The 16,783-nt window shown below is 34.6% G+C and overlaps 1 protein-coding gene across 7 annotated transcripts in view; it reads left to right on the plus strand.

Annotated features, from left to right (window-relative positions):
* LOC124429824 (paired box protein Pax-9-like) overlaps positions 1-16,783 on the plus strand; it is a 34,903-nt gene that overhangs the window by 6,206 nt on the left and 11,914 nt on the right. The window contains exons 3-8 of one of the 7 annotated variants that reach the window (XM_046975531.1): positions 1,019-1,356; positions 2,100-2,183; positions 6,781-6,925; positions 8,499-8,777; positions 11,515-11,720; positions 16,047-16,087. In XM_046975531.1, coding sequence (XP_046831487.1) covers positions 16,075-16,087 — 13 coding nt within the window. In that variant the 5' untranslated portion in view covers positions 1,019-1,356; positions 2,100-2,183; positions 6,781-6,925; ... (1 more) ...; positions 11,515-11,720; positions 16,047-16,074. Of the gene's footprint in view, positions 1-1,018; positions 1,357-2,099; positions 2,184-6,780; positions 6,926-8,498; positions 8,778-10,499; positions 11,721-16,046; positions 16,088-16,783 lie in introns of those variants that run through there. The other 6 variants (XM_046975532.1, XM_046975534.1, XM_046975533.1 and 3 more) reach the window with 6 other exon arrangements.

Consider the following 16,783-nt stretch of genomic DNA (forward strand, 5'->3'; position numbering starts at 1 on the left):
GAATCCGAGTAAGGAAGATCGGATTAATCGATCAAGAATAAGACTTGTAAAGCAGAGAAAGAGAAAGAAAAACGATAGTTAGTGGTATTGCTTTACCTTCTTAAACTCGCTCGCTCACAAGTAAAGTTTTCTTTTCCTTTTACTTGATCAGCACTCGATTTCTTAATTAGCAGAGAACATTCCGGCTGACAGATCGCAACTTCTTTTTCTGGGCCAGCTGCGCGAACGAAGTGACTTTCGTCTTTGGCACCTCTCGATAATTCCTCTTCTTCTTTTTCTTCTTCTTCTTTTTCTTTGTCTTTTTCTCTTTTCTTTTCTTTTCATTTAAATCCCTGTCCCTTTTATTTTTAACATCGAAAGCGTTAAACCGTATCTTAGAAGTCGAATAATAAATTATCATTGCTCGATTTGTCTCCTCAAAGTACTCTGCTTCGTTTTAAATTCGTAACACCATTTTAAATACCACCGTGAATTTTTATTTTTTTTTTGTCTCTTTCTTTCTTTCTTTTTTTCCCTTTTATTTGGAACAAATTCGATGAGAGATCGTTCCTGATTAAAAAATAATTGGATCTTAATTGGTCCTTCTCTCCCCGTAAAGTGTTTTAAGGTGAAATACAATTTCAAGGCATTTCTTCTCAAAGGCAAAAAGAATAGTGCATGAACTATGACCTTTGCAAAGGTGCAGGAGAGAGAAAGGGAGAGGGAGGAAAAGATATAATTGGAAAGATTTAGCAAATGTAACTGGATGATTTTAGCAAACGAGAAAAGAGAATCTGACTATGGCGGTCCTCCGAAGATATTTATGAGAGGAAAAGAAAGAAATAGAGAGAGAAAATACGAAACAAGCTTTCTAACAGTGATTCTCATTGATACCATGAAAGAAAATTTACTGAAATCTATTACCTTTAATCATTTATTGATTATCTGCGACATTTATTATTTTGCGATATAAATTTATTAAGTCTAAAATATAAAGTGTAAATATATTAATAGTGAATTAATTTTGTTGCATTTGTAGGATGCTTTGGAAGGATCTCGGAGATTCTTTTTCAGAGACTTACGAGTTGAACAGCCGGTATTGCTCGAGAAGAGTCGAGAAGGATCCATGCATGGTAATGCGATGCAATAATCGAGTGAGTGAGTGAGTCGTCTCGTCTCGTCTCGTCTCGTCTCGTCTCGTCTCGTCTCGTCTCGACTCGTCTCGTCTCGTCTCGGTCGCAAGGTTCGCCTATAAAACGCAAACGCGAACCAGCCCCGTAATTACTGGTGGAAGTGACTGCTTGCCGGTTAACGTTCCACCTCGTCCAAAGGGTTCATCGGCTCGATTGGTTTAGCTTGCCACCTAACGGTGTGCTGGTAAGCACAACCATCCTCTCTCTCTCTCTCTCTCTCTCTCTCTCTCTTTATTTCTGCTGTCTTTCTTTTCTCTTTTTTTTCGAGTGAAAATTCTGAGGCCCATTACACTGCGTAACAAAAATGTCTTATGAGATATTGGAATTATTTTCAACTAGAATGAGAAAAGTACAGACAAAAAGAAAGACAGAGAAAGAGAGAGTTTCATTTATCTTGCATTAGATCTCTTTAATTTCTTAAAATATCAATACTTCGAGCAGCTGTATTTTTTTGACATACTTAGCAGCTGAAGAAAACTTCTAAAAAGTTTTATACGAAGAATTCACGCTTCCCGTTTTAGATTAAAAAAAAAATTGACACAGATAAGACGATAGGTCTTTTAGAAAGTAAAATTATTTTTATTCGTTATATTTTTTTTAAGTTTACACACTTACTACGTATACTTGGTATAGCTAATACATTGTAATTGTGCTACTAATATTCATAATATCGTTTTCATTTGAAAAAGTGAGATTTAACACATTGAATACATAAAAAAAATACTATAATTATACAAAAAAGAAATGAAATTATAAAGAGTTAAGGATATGGAATTAATTTAAAATAGCCTATTGAGAGAAAGAAAGAGACGGGGAAATATAAGAATGAATATATCAAATGAAAAGTATCAATGTCGATGTTCATTCTTTTGTAATGAATTACTCTGTAATTATCTGTGTCTCCTTTCGTCCTTTGCAAAGCAACAGGTGCAACAAGCGAACTTTAAAAACATATTAAAAAGGCTTCAGAAAGAGGAACTCCTACCAATTGGGAATCGAGATTATTATAGGGTAAGAAGCCGTTGACTCTAACGAATGTCTAAGAGAGAGAGAGAGAGAGAGACTTTAAGATAAGAAACGAGAATAGGCTTTACTTGCCTTTCTTTTTTCATCTGGATTTTCATCATTTACCCTTCCATGTACTCATACACACATAAAACTATGTATAGGTATATTTTCATACTGAATTACTTATCCTTTCTTTCAGTATATATTTTGAAGAGATACACAGGTGGCCGTACCAGTAAGTTCCATTTCGCAACTCGTTTATCTCAATCAAATTTCGAGATATATAAGTATATAGTTCATTGGTCGATATCGATCACAATCATTAAAACAATTAAGATAAAAATGATGAAAATTTGAGATTCATTGCCATTGAAATGAATCATAAAAAGCAAATATATAAGATGTTGTACTCTTACAATATTAAAAATTACATATTCAATAGATTTGATTAAAAAAAAAAAAAAAAAAAAAAAAAAAGGAAAGATCTATTTGATGGTCGATAAGACTGAAGAATGAAGGAACATAATCCACAAGAGAAAGTCAATGTATGAAAGAGGAAGAGAAAGAGAGAGAGAGAGAGAGAGAGAGACAAAATCAGTGGGCGTTCCATATCGAATCGACTTGAAGCTTAAATTCGTGACACTTCACATGCACGAACTACTCTAACACAATCATCTTTTACCCCTTTTTCAGCAAAGCAAATTCGTTAGAGGATCCTAAGAAAGGTGACAAGAAAACATAAAAAAAAGAAGAAGAAGGGAGGTACTCGAAAAAAAACAAGAAATAAAAATAAAAAAAGATAAAATAAAAATGAAAAAGAAGCGCGATATTTAACATCTGCCCTATAATAACGAACTTTATAAACGCACATACACACATACCAATCACTATACCAAGCCTAACCTTTTTGGATACTACAACAGAAGGGTCTGATTTGTAATTTATCGTTTTATAGATTATATTCTTTTTTTTCTTTCTTTTTTTTATTTCTTTTTTTTTTTTTTTTTTTTTTTTTTTATAGCCTATCTAGCAAAAGAAACAATGTCACGAAAAGTTGACAATTTGCGTAATTAATACGCTTAATGTCTCTCAGTGGTTCTCATCCTAAATCTCTTGTAAAATTTTTCGAAATTCTTTAGGATGCTTCTTAATTCTTTTCTCTTTTATTTTTCTACTTTTTTCTTCTACAACATCCAGTTCGAATCAGAGCATCGATATCACGCTAGTTTAAAGTCCCTTCTTGTCCTTAGCCATCCCTAAAGGTGCACCTGCACGGACCGGCTTTCTTCTTCATATTTTATCGACGGTTAGAGGAGCCAAAAATTACTGCACTCTTCTTCTTCTTCGCGGAGTCATTAACGAGTCGGCAGATTCGGTCGAAACGAGGCCAGATTAGCTACGATTAGCCACGCGTTCTTCTTATTTTTTCTTTTCTTTTCTCTTATTTGAAAAAGAGAGACTGAGAAATAATTATTCCTTCGAGTCCATTTATCTAAATATATCGAAATTCTTTAAGTTCTTACGATTTATTTTCAACGTCAAAGAGATCGAGATATTAGTCTTAATTTATTTGCACCAGTGTTACATAAATTGATTCACATTTTATAGCGTTTTCTATGGAATTCTAATTTGAGATGGAATTATTTTTCTCCAAATATTCTGAATGGAAATGAGTAGAAAAGAGAAAAAATGTAGACGTTGAAATTTGTGAACAAAAAAATAAAAAAAAAAGAAAAATGAAAGAGACAAAAGATGGTTGATTATGACCAAAAATAAAGTAAAAAAACAAAACGGAGAGATAAGTAATGAACGTTTATCGCTTGAAATTACATCGTTGTTATATACTGGGTGTGAAAATTATTATTTGGAGAGGTAGAATTATAGCCGGAGGATATAATAATTACACGGGGCACCAGAGAAAAGAAAGAGAATGATTGCCTTTAGATAAAAGACATCTTGCAGGGGCGATAATTGTAGCAAAAGAAAAAAAAGATTTTTGTAAGCTTTCACGTTTTTCAAGCTTCGCTTCGAGAGAGTATCTCAATAATAATTTACAACTCTTTATTTTACAACTTTACGAGATTCTTCGCTCTAAATACTTTTTCTTTTTTTTTTTTTTTTTCTTTTCGTCCTGTTTTTTTTTACATTTCTTTCGGCAAGGACGAAGTATTCGAAGGCGAGCACAAATATTTGTATAACAAAGCTATATACCGCTCGTGGCTAAGACCACCGCCCATTATTGGCACCTGCCCGAAATAATAAAGCAATTGGCTAACGATTATCGAAATTCGCAAGTGGATGTGCCATCCATCCATCCATCCATCCATGGCTGCCTCGAGCTTAGCTTTCCATGAAATCTTTCTTACTCTTCGAATTCGATCCTGTTCCTTTTCGATGACCCAACATATTATGACGTTTATGTCGTTTATGTCGTTTATTTAACACCTGTGTTCATTCATTAGCTTTAAATTGTCCGATCAATGTTACCAAGTCTTAATAAGATTTGTAAAAACGCATTCTAAGACAAACAGAAAAAACTTGATTGCCTTACGGACATTTCTTCTTTTTTTTATGCGTATTATTATTTATATATAAGTATAAAAAATTTTATATTATTATTATTACATATACGTATATGGGAAGCAATTTGGAAACAGTCGTAGATTTGATTATAGTTTTATCATAGGTCTAAATTTGCATATTATTTTACTATACAACAACCATAAATCCTGCCTAATATAAAGCTTAATTATATATTTGAAAAACAACTTTGCGACGATCATAAATGCGCTAACGAAAAGCCTAGGTATCATAAATCCAAATTTATAAATAATATTTAATCATAGGTATACAGGTATATAAAAAATAATATATATATATATATATATATATATATATATATATATATATATATATATATATATATATATATAGACCATCGACGAGAATGAATCGATCAACGTGTTAGAAAGTCTAGAACGAATGGAAGCAAACACATGGATAGAAAAGGAATAGAAAGAGAAGGAGGAGAAGAAGGAGGAGGTAGAGGTACAGGAGAGGGAGAGGAAGGAAAGAGAGGAAAAAAAGCGATATCGGTGGGAGGTAGAGAAAAGAGGAGTAGGAGTAGGAGAAGTTTCGACTCCCTCGACGTCGGCGTCGTCGACGTTGACGTCGATCAACCGTCGGATTACGCATGTCCTGGCAGCTGCGCGCATCCTTCCTGGGCGTTCCAAAGAGCCGCCAATCGGTGTAACTCTCTAATAACGAGTGCTTCCTGAGTGGGCCAATCGTTGAAGAGGAAGGTATCAGTGCGGGTGTCATCGGCCATTCAGGAAGGCCGATCTTATCGTTCGAATGTGAAGGGGGCTACAGAAACGAAGGAAGGATGTGTTGCCGCGGCTTCCCTCTATACTAAACGCGACGATGATAGTAATCGCGATTCACTAATTCTCTTACCACTCCTTTTGTTTCTTCTTTTTTTTTTTTCTTTTTTTTTTTTTTTTGCTTTCTTTTTCCAGGATGGCCCAAAAGTTCCTAGGTGGGCCAAAAGTGTTCCTATTAGGCGATTTTTTAAATAAACCGATCACTCCTTTCCGAGACATTGTGGGTTAATTTTTTTGTTCAAACGTGTAAAATTGCAATCCTAAGAGTAATTGATTTTTATTTAACATCATCAAGAAACTTTGAGCTCATCCTAATCATAAATCATAGATATATTAATTATAATTAATATCAGAAGGAATTAGACAAAAGGATGATAATTTTCAAAATTTAGAAAGAAAGAAAGAAAATGAAAAGATAATTTTTAAAAATAGTTGAGAAGTACATTTCTCAAGTAAAAGACTGCTGTAGAAAAGAAGATCATGCCGAGGCCCTTCACCCTAATCGATCCATAGAAAATCGAGGATACACCTTGCGTCTCGAAATTGTCCTTTTTCCCTCTCTCTCTCTCTTTCTCTCTCTCTCTCTCTCTCTCTTTGTTGGACACGAAGATGACGAAGAAGATGAGGACGGCAATTCGGCCTCCATAAATTGCGATTTTGACCGAGAGATTAATATTTGATCGGGGCTGTGTACCCCGTGAAATCTTATGTGGGGAAGAAGAAGAGACCGGTCATAGAAACAAAAAAAAAATAAAAGGCAGCTCTCTTTCTAAGCATGCGAAAAGAGAGGACGATCTTGATGCATCTTCGACCAGCTGCCGGCGTCTTTTCGAAGCTAAAATTATTATTATCCTCTCGATGAAATTACACCGAGGAAATGTGCTCCTTCTCTCTCTCTCTCTCTGCTTAACTTCTTTTTCTATCTAAGTTTATTCCCTGCTGTTTCTTCTTTTTTCTTTCCTTTAATTTTCATTTTTTTCAAAAAGACAGAAACAAAGTAATTGTTTCTTTTTCCCTAATTTTTCTTCTCTAATTTTTATCTATGTTATCATTTATCAATTTTTCTTTGCCCATTCACAAAGACATAGAAAATTCTTGGAGATATTACTTAAATAATTGCTCAAATCTTATTGCACGGTTCACAAGAGAAAAAGAAAGAAATACCAATATTATAATAAAAATTTGACATAATAATTAGCTTACCCATTATGTTACAGGTGTACCTATTATCGTCTCGTTGATTTGAAGAATAATAAGAAAAAGATCTTTCCGGCATAGTCCAATTATGGCAAAGGGAAGAAGGAAAGGAAAAGGTCAATTCTTGAAAAGGAAAATACCTGAAAACAGAAGTCCTATAGAAATGTTAGTAGAAAAAAAGAAACATTGAGGATGATTAAAACATTGTCGAGGATTCAAAAGAACGGGGGTTGGAAACATTTTCACCTGTCCTTTCGTCATCGCCGTCGTCGTCGTCGTCGTCGTCGTCGTCGTCGTTGGCCGTCGGTGTTCGTTGCTTTCCGACATACAACGATGAGGACGAGGACGAGGACGACGGGGTTGCCAGGCCACGACACGCTTTAACCTTCCTCTTTTAAAAAGTCCTACCGCCTCGCTCGACGCTCATAAATTAATCTACCGAACCATCTGATACTTTACTCCTCGTTAGGGGTGAGTTGCCACCGACGCTCTTTCTTCGGTGTTACGTCCTTTTATCTGATTAACCCAACGTAATTTCGTGTTTCCTTTCTTGAAAAAATAGTTCCTCCACGCAAACCAATTGAAAATGCATGGTGAGTTCAATCGTTTCTTTCAACATAGTAATCTCTTTAACGATTACGTAGTTTGGTTGAATTAGAAACATAAAGATATAATAAAAATATAAGGTAATATATATAGGTATAATAAAAATAATATGCTATGTAATATTAGAATTTTCAATCGAACCAAATATGCAAATTTAACAAATCGCAATATTCATAAATAGATTTAAAAAGTAACAACGAAGCGTTTTAAAGCTTAAACGCAAACAAATAATTAAAAAAATATTTTAATGCCGATCGTGGTACATACAACAGAATACATTGACATAAATCAGTTCATAAAACAAGAGTCGACGAAGCGAAACGAGCAGTGTAAGTGGGAGCAAAATAAAAGATCGAGAAGAGGGTTGAGGAGAGACGGACATAGACTGACAGACAGAGAGAGAGAGAGAGAAAGAAAAACGTTCGACACAACATTTGGACAAACCGCAAAGAGCAGGAGACCAGTTAGGGGGCGATGATCCGTGAATGTGCACAACCTGTCTTCCTACATCTCCAAAGAGAAGTCAAGCATCGAGAAAGAGAGAGAAAGAATGATGCTATATACCAGGGTGTCGAAAACCAAAAGGGATTTAATTCTAGTACAATGGTACTCGAGACGTATTCGAGTTGGATACGATTAGCCCATAGGGGGTCGTTAGAGTCCTGACTAGTATAAAGTTGTAGCGTGTGGTTAACCCTCCGTGTTTATTTGTCATTCGACACTCCATTTATTACCATTGATCTTTTCTAAGCCACAGAAAAACACTCATCAATCTACATTAATTCGTCTTAATTTTTACTCTCACCCGTATTTCTAACTTGAGAAATTTACATAGTTTATTCAATTATTTTAATATAGACAGTCTAATATATAAATAAATGTTAGGCTGATTCATAAATGTCCTTACAATTGTTCTAATATATTTTAATTAAAATTTATATAAATGCCTCATTTTTAAGCAACAACATTTATATATCAACCTAACAAATAAATAATTAAAAAATAAACTTAGAATCATATGAGAAAAAAAAAAAAAGAAAAAAAAGAAAGGAAAAAGGTAGAGTAATCGACTCCCTCGCAATATCCTTAAATGATCGTCTCCGTTTATACCTGAAAATAATTATTCTTTCAGATCACTCGTTAAAAGGATGAACCGACCGATCCTCTCATTCAGAAAAAAGAGATAATGGATCCTTCTTCTCCAGCTTCCGTCGCGCACGCTTATGTGCATATATAAAAAAAGCGTCGCGACCTTCGTGACGAAAGAAGAGGAAGAAAGACGAAGACGAAGGAGAAGAAGAAGAAGAAGAAGAAGAAGTAGTATACAATAATTCTTAACCGCGTGAAACGCCTTTCGAACCGTGAAAGATGTCTGCTTTTGCCAGTAGAAAACAAGGGACCAAAATTGTAGGTATATAATTGTCCAAGAAAAGATGAAGAAGGTGTATCTGTAAAGATATATATATATACATATATATATATTTATTTATATATATACTCATACACACACACACACGCATTCTCTTACGCAAGAGTTCGCAAAAGAGATACGTCCTCCGAAAAAAAGAAAAGATGATCATACTTTTGATCTTCGTGGAAGGCGAAAAAACATGAGAGAGAAGGAGAAAAAGAAAGAGAGAGAGAGAGAACATATAAGTCGCGTGTCGAAAGTCGGTCGCGATTACATCTTCCCTTTTGAAAGAAAACGCCCAAGTTACAAGATACAACCTCTCTTCTTTCTACTTTCTTTTTATTTTTTCAACAAATTCCATGGATCATTGGTTTTTGCATTTCAAGAAATTTGGCCGCGTGTCTCGAAGAGGAATGGATCGTACGGTCGTCCATTCAAAATTTCGAAGGAAAGGTGAACACACGAGAGGATAATTTGAAGGACTCACGAGATACGCGAACAATTTTCTAATAAAAAGAGATGAATGTTATGTAAGACCCTTGACAATTCATCTCTTTCTTTCTTTCTCTATATACATATATATATGAGCCGGAGATTATGAAAGTGGGTCCAAATCATTTGGGATATTTTGTGCGACGCTCTATTATTACAAATTTCAAATTACATAAAAGAATTATTTTTTAGGATTAAATATACAATGCTTACTTTTTTGATCTTTTTTAGAGAAAAATAATTTTTTATATAAATCAAATTCAAATGTATCAAGATATCCTAAAAGAAATAATAAATTATTCAAAACAATTGGACCACCACTACTATGAATAGATTTTGCAGTAGCGACCAAGCTATCGGTAAATGGGAAAGGCGGAGAAAAAAAGTGACCTGGAAAACTGTAAGAATTGATTTTTCGCATCTATAATTTCAGAAATAATTTGCCGTATTGACGAAGACAACAGTTGCAATATGTGATCTAATTGTTTTCAAAAGTGTATATGACATAGACCACTTTCATAATCACCGGCTCATATGTATATATATATATATACATATAAAGAGAGAGAAAACAAGAGAAAAAATTCTAGCTAGTTAGTTTCACGTGCAAAACGAAGAGGACAAAGAGAAAATTCGCGTGAGACGAAATGAAAAGTTTTTGAACATGAAATGAGTATGACGTGTACAAAAAAGAGCATGACACGTCACGCAGGAGCCACGAGTGTATGACCGCTCGACTTGTTAAGTCTCATAGACGATTAAAAAATAATAATCGAAAGAGATTAGAAAAACAAAAGAAAATATACGTGAAAAATGATGAGAAACGAGAAGGTATAGAGGGTTTAAGAGAAGGAAAGAGAGAAGAAAACGGGAGGAGCGTATTAAAGTGCTGCCTTTGCCTATCCCCACCCTTCGCACATCTTTCCCTCTCTCCTAAACTCAGAGACACTGTACTTAAAGAGAAAACGGACACTTCTGAATGTTCATTCTAATATTTATTCTAATAATCTAAGAGGGAAGTTTAAAAGTTAATTGTTTCAATTTCGATATCGATATTCACTCGACATTTTTTTAAGCCAACATTTTATAATAATTATTTTATTATAAGGCGTTGTATTTTTATTGGAAAATACGCAACTATTATTAATTATATTCTCCCTCTCCCTCTCTCTCTCTCTCTTTCCCTCTCTCTCTCTCTTTCTAAAATCTTAGAATAATACAAATAAAAGACAACGAATGAAATAAATATCACATCGATTTTATTATAGATCATCTTTCTCTCTTTCTAAAAGATAGAAATAAAACTAAAAGAGATAACAGAAATAAGCGGCATAATGATCTCTTATGAATCATCATTATCTCTCTATTCCTCTCGCTCTTTCTCTCTCTCTCTCTCTCTCTCTCTCTCTCTGTCTCTTTAAAATCTAAAATGTTAAACAAAACGAACCAATAGAAATCAAGAAAATCATGTTGGAGATCAATCACTCTGATCCGAATATCGACATCGAATATATTGTACATTGTATATAAAAAAGTGAGGAGATATATAAACCTGGTCGAAAGGGGATTTAGAGGGAGAATAGGGAGACATTGTGGGAGAGGGGGGGGGGATAGGAAATCGAAAGCAAAGTCCGTAACCCCCGTTTGCGACTGGGCAAGGCTTTGCTTCAGACACGGCGTGTCCTCGGCGTGGTCCACATCGTCTCCTCTCTCGTGTGTGCCCTTGTCGTTACTCTCCCTCTTTCTCTCTCTCTCTCTCTCCTCCCCTCTCTTACTCTCTCTCTCTCTCTCTCTCTCTCTCTCTCCTTCAACAGTCTCAGATAATCAAGCTCGCGGAGACTCTCGTCCTGTCCTCTTCGAGCGCGCACGGCGCGTTTCGACGGCCAACCGCAGTCGCCCTCGTCGTTTGCCACCGACTTGCCACTCTTTCTCCTCGTGTCGTTCCACTACTACGATAAAAGGGAGTGCGCTTTCGGCTTTCCTTCTCTCGTAATTACTTGTATATAATTTTTCTTTTTTTCCTCTCTCGATCACTCACTCATTTCTAATCTAAGAATATTATATAGAACGAGAGAACACGTACGATCGAAAAAGTTGAATTAATTTCTTTTTTTTTTTTCGTGGTAGGGAGAGAGAGTAAAAAAAAAAAGAAAAGAAATAAGTGTGTTTTATGTGTTTCAATTTTGTCGCAAGGTGAATGTATTTTTTCATTGGAATATATAAATTTTTTTGTTGTATCTATTAGTTGACATTTTCTCTTCTCGATGAGAGAAGACAGTATTTCACGTGAGCTACTTAACATGTTTACGTCAAGAGGAAAGCACTAACCATTGAGAAGAGGTTTCTTTTTTTGGAGGCTGAAGATCACATTGTCGTTGGATGATATTGTTATTTGTTGTTTGGACGGCGAAGAGTAAACTAGGAGGAAGTCTGGATTATAAAAATCAACAGGTACGTTCGTTCTCTCTCACTCACGTATTTTTCGTCTTTGTCTTCTTCTTCTTCTTCTTCTTCTTTTTATTTACTTTATTTTCTCCAGTTGGGATGAGAGAAAAAAACGTACCATGACGGACGTTTCCGCGTGTAATTGTCGGCCGGCATCGACTGGACAAATAAATTATCCTTGCCGCGAGTTTCTTGCCAATTAAAGCGATCCCCCCCTCGTTACGTACCTACTACCTACTCAGTGTGTAACTCAATGTCACGTCCGTGTTTTGTGAAAAAGATAGATATCGACGATGATCTATGGATGATACATTTCTCTTTCCATCTTTCGTTTCGTACAAAAACTTAAATTCTTGTCCAAAAATAAGAAAACGTTTGTTCTAAATATTTCGAATATTTTTTCTTTGAGATAATGATGATTTACAGAGATCGATCTGTATTTTCTCTTTTTCTTTCTTTATAATAACTATTTCTTTCTTCATAAATAATTTATCAATTTACTGATCGAAAGTAAATAAAAGCTTACTCTAAATATAGCGAATATTAGATACATACATACATGTAATAGAAATTTTATATGGTTTAGAAAAATATATATAGTAGCTTAGAAAAATGTCAAAAGTTTCTCTTAAGGTGAGAGACAAAGTCCTGGCGACGGCGAGGAAAGAAAGCACGGCACGCCATCGCTTCATTTAAAATGCAAATTCGTTTGGCTTGGCGTGAACCAAGGCGGCCCGAATTATTCTAATTACCCCTCCGTCCTCTCTCCCATATACCGTTCTTTTATTCTTTTCAAGCATGGACAATATATAATGTTACAAGAGAGAAAGAAAAAGCCTATCGATCGCTTACCATTTGTGTGATCATTAGTTTTCCAAATATTTCGAATAGAAGACTATGTCATGGATTTGACCTTTTTGATGTGTTAGTGTATTTTTTTTTTGCCATCATCATCATCATCGTTATTGTAGTTGCCGTCGTAGTCCATTATAATTGAAACTTTGTGATCGATCTTTTAATAAATTTCGTTCTTACGTATGAAATCTTTTTGGCTCAAAATTCTTGCAATTCTTCACGATGAATAAAAACAAACGAAAGAAAAAAATATGTATATCGTTGATTTGAAGGGTAGATTAATATTATAAAAAGAAATATACATGTATTTATAGATTCGATGTAGAAATTCGCGCCAAATTTTCTCAATGAACGAGAAGCGAACGAGTGAATATTTTGAAAGAAAGAAAAAAAAAAGGATATAACTCAGGATGCGGTAAGCTGGCATGAGTTTACGCATAAGCGTGTGCAAAGTGTAAGTTGGAAAGAGGCATAGATTATCGTGCTAACGTGTTCACGATCCAAGCGAGATGTCGTGTTCATGTAGACCTAATATATTCAGATTTTTATGGCTGGTGGCGTATCGGAGATACGAGAGTCCACCACCCTCCCAACGCCCCCGCGACCCTCCTCGCGTACACTCACCATCTCTCTCTCCCTCTCTCTCTTTTTCTCTCTCTTTCCGTCAAACCTTCTCTTGGCGTAAGCACTTAAAGGCACACACGGGGTAACCTAATGAATAAACAAAAACTAGATTTAGCTTAAGGCTTACACACGTAAAAGCGTGACCTTAGCGACTATTTACTCGTAGCAAAAGCAAGGTTCTCAACCTAAATGGAAATCTCATCGTTATATTCGATTAATTTCATTTATCATGGTGTCTAATATGATGGAAAAAGATCTTGTTTGTCCAGCATCGAAATCACCGAAAAGAATGAGAGAGCGAGAAAGACATAGAGTGTTTGTTGCGATGCTTGGAAAAATTCTGCTTGGTCAAAGGTACTTACTGAGATCGTGAGATCGTGAGAATGGCGTCGGTTAGGATGATAGGATTGCGCAGACACGTGTTTGTAAGAGTAACATCGGCAAAACAAATGGCATGCGAGAAATCTCATGCTCGCTGCTGCTGCTCTTGCTGCTGTTCTGCTTCGCCTTCTTCAAGTTCTCTACCTTCTACCATCTCCCTCTACAATCTACTATAATCGCTCAATCCTCATTATCGAGATATTTTGTTGGCAGGACAATGCCCTTTCTCAATGGCTTCTGTTATAATCTTTAACGATTCACGTTTAACACAAGTTTGTTCTTATCTTATAATGGAAAAACAAAGGGGGAAGAGAATTATCGTTGAAATGAAAAGACATGAGACATGATCGTTCTTGTCTTGTAAGGAGAAAAAAAAACTGGAAGAAAGAGAAGAGAATTATTCGTAAAAGTTGAGAGATATAAGAAACAGTGATTTTTGTCTTGCTACGAAAAAAATTAATATCAGGAAAAAGAGAAGAAAATTGTTAAAACCAAAAAGCCCTGGACAAAATTGCAGTTGCATAAGGAAAAAGGAAAAAACAAATTATGTATTGTCAAAGAAATGAGAGAGAATAGTAGCATAGAAAGAAAGAAAGAAAGAAGAAAATTATATTAATTATTATTATTCTTGTTATTGTTGACAGCTATTTATGAAGAGGAATTAAATTATGAATTACTTAATGTCTAATTCAAAAGATACAATATGAAAGCACCCTTGTAATACAAATCCTCGAAAGACTAACCACAACAAAATCACTCTCAACTCCAACCACAAGATTAAGCTACCCTTATCGTACAGCCCCTCAAAAGACCATCCTCAAAAATCAATTTGAAATCCAAAATACCGCAAGAACAAAACCATCCTTATTTCTTAATCCTTCCCTTCCTTCCTAATAACGAAAAGGATCAAATCGTCAAACTCTTATGTCAAAAAATAAAAATATAAAAAAAAAGAAATCCCCCCAAAAATAATGTTGAAATTCAAAAAAGGTATTTCTCATAAGGATAGCCACAGGAGAGAGCGTAACGCGTGTAATAATTCGATCAGATTAAGGTCCCGAGCGAGGCCGAGCGTGTAAGCAGGCCTAATAGGGGGTAAGCATCGACTTCGAAGGAGGGTCGGAGGTCGATCGTACTCCGATGTACGTGGTGCACCTACTACTACTACTACTGCTACTACTACTACTACTACTACTACTACCTTTACTCCTCCTTGAGTAGAGACCAAGGAAGCAAGGGTAAAAATGTTGAACGACGAGAAGGGGAAAGGGAGGGGGAGGGGAAGCTTTGGTAATCGCGCATTAATTTGCATCACAAAGTACACGCCACCCGCCACGCTACGCACGCATTCCACGTACTTTTCCGCTTTCTCTCTCTCTCTCAGACACCTACTCTCATTTCATATTTCTCTCCTTTTCTACCCTCATCTATTTTTTTTTCTATTATTTTTTTATTGTACCTCCAAATGAAAATTTTGCAATCAAATTAGTGCTTTTTTTTTTTTTTTTTTTTTTTTTTTTTTTTTTTTTTTTTTTTTTTTTTTTATTAATAATTCATAAAGTAATCTTTATAATTTTCTTAATTTAATTTAATTTAATTGACTGATTAATTAATTAATTAATTTCTTTATTTATTTATTCATTTATTTACGTAAGTAATTTGTTTGGATTGACATATGCATTTATTAATTTAAGTGTCATTTAATGTATGTAAACGGGAGAAAATGAGACGGAAACGAATTCTTACTTATCTCGATCATCTTTCTCTTCCTCTCTCTTTCTCTTTTTCATACTTGATTGTGGCCTAAATCTCTGTACGATCATATCTTATGAGAGAAATGAGAATCACGGTTGGCCGACTACCGGCAATATTTAGCCGCGCTTCGGCTTATCGGTACGGTTGCATATTTAAGGGTTGCCATGTCAAGCGTCAAGCGCGCCCTTTGAATACATTTAAATTCATTATCCACGGCGACTATAACTCCGTTTCTTCGCGCCACTTCCATGCCACTCTTGTATTGTATAATAAAGACTCCTTATAAGTTGTATTTAATAAGTATATATATGTATTGTACATACATATTGTATATGTGTATATACATACATACATATATATATATATATATATATATACATATATTTCTTGGAGAATCAAAAGGTGACTAGGTCATTCGTTAATTTATTTACATTATTTTATCCCGATAATTCGGAAAATTCAAACTCATATTTATTTGACTACCATTGAAACGTATTGAGAATTATTTAAATTGTAAACTTGTTGATATTTTAGAAAATTGGTAAAAATTTGTATTAGAAAATTGAAGAAATTTTTATGAAAAAAATCATTTGACTTCATAAAAACCAACTTTTTTATATGATATTTCTCTCATCCCGAATTTTCAGTATATATATATATATATAACAATTCTAACAATTCTAAATTTTAACAATTAATTATTCTAATTTGTTTTAGGAAGAGAACCGAAAAGAGACGTTTTACCATGCCGCATACAGGTGAGTCACGAAGGTTAGAATTTTCAGCTTTCAACGATAAATCAAGACAACATATCCGCGAGAAAAGGAGCAACGAAAGGGAGAACTCTCTTTTTCTTATTTTTCTTCTTCTTCTTCTTCTTCTTCTTCTTCGAAAGAGAGATCAAGATCGAGTTTGGATCGAGAAATATATTAAAATCGAGAACGACGAGTATACCTTTTGATATCTTCGTTTTTTTTTTTATATTCACTCGAGAATGATTTATAAAACGTCGGATTATAAATTGTCGTTAATCGTTTCAAGACGGCAAGATCAAAAGGATCGATATATTCAAGATTTAAGAAACTCTTTCCAATATCGGTAGAAATCACAAAATCATTTCACTATAAACGATTTTAATGATACTCTTTTTGGAGTTTCCCTTATTTCATTCACGTATTACTAGTTCTCGATCTTATCTTCTTCTTCTTTGCCTTTCTCTCTCTCTCTCTCTCTCTCTCTCTCTCTCTTTCTCTCTTTTTCTCTCTTTCTAAAACATAAAACATTTCGATCATTTAAGTTTACGATCTATGGATCTTATGGACTGTTTACGATTTTTCATTTTTTTCCTTAAAAATTTGTCACTTCGATATACACATATACATACACGCACACACAGACAGACACGTTATATGTAATTATTATTACCCATAGTCAAAAAATCTTTGAACGTTATT

Source organism: Vespa crabro, chromosome 16 (genome assembly GCF_910589235.1).
Source record: "Vespa crabro chromosome 16, iyVesCrab1.2, whole genome shotgun sequence".
NCBI classification, from domain to species: Eukaryota; Metazoa; Arthropoda; class Insecta; order Hymenoptera; family Vespidae; genus Vespa; species Vespa crabro.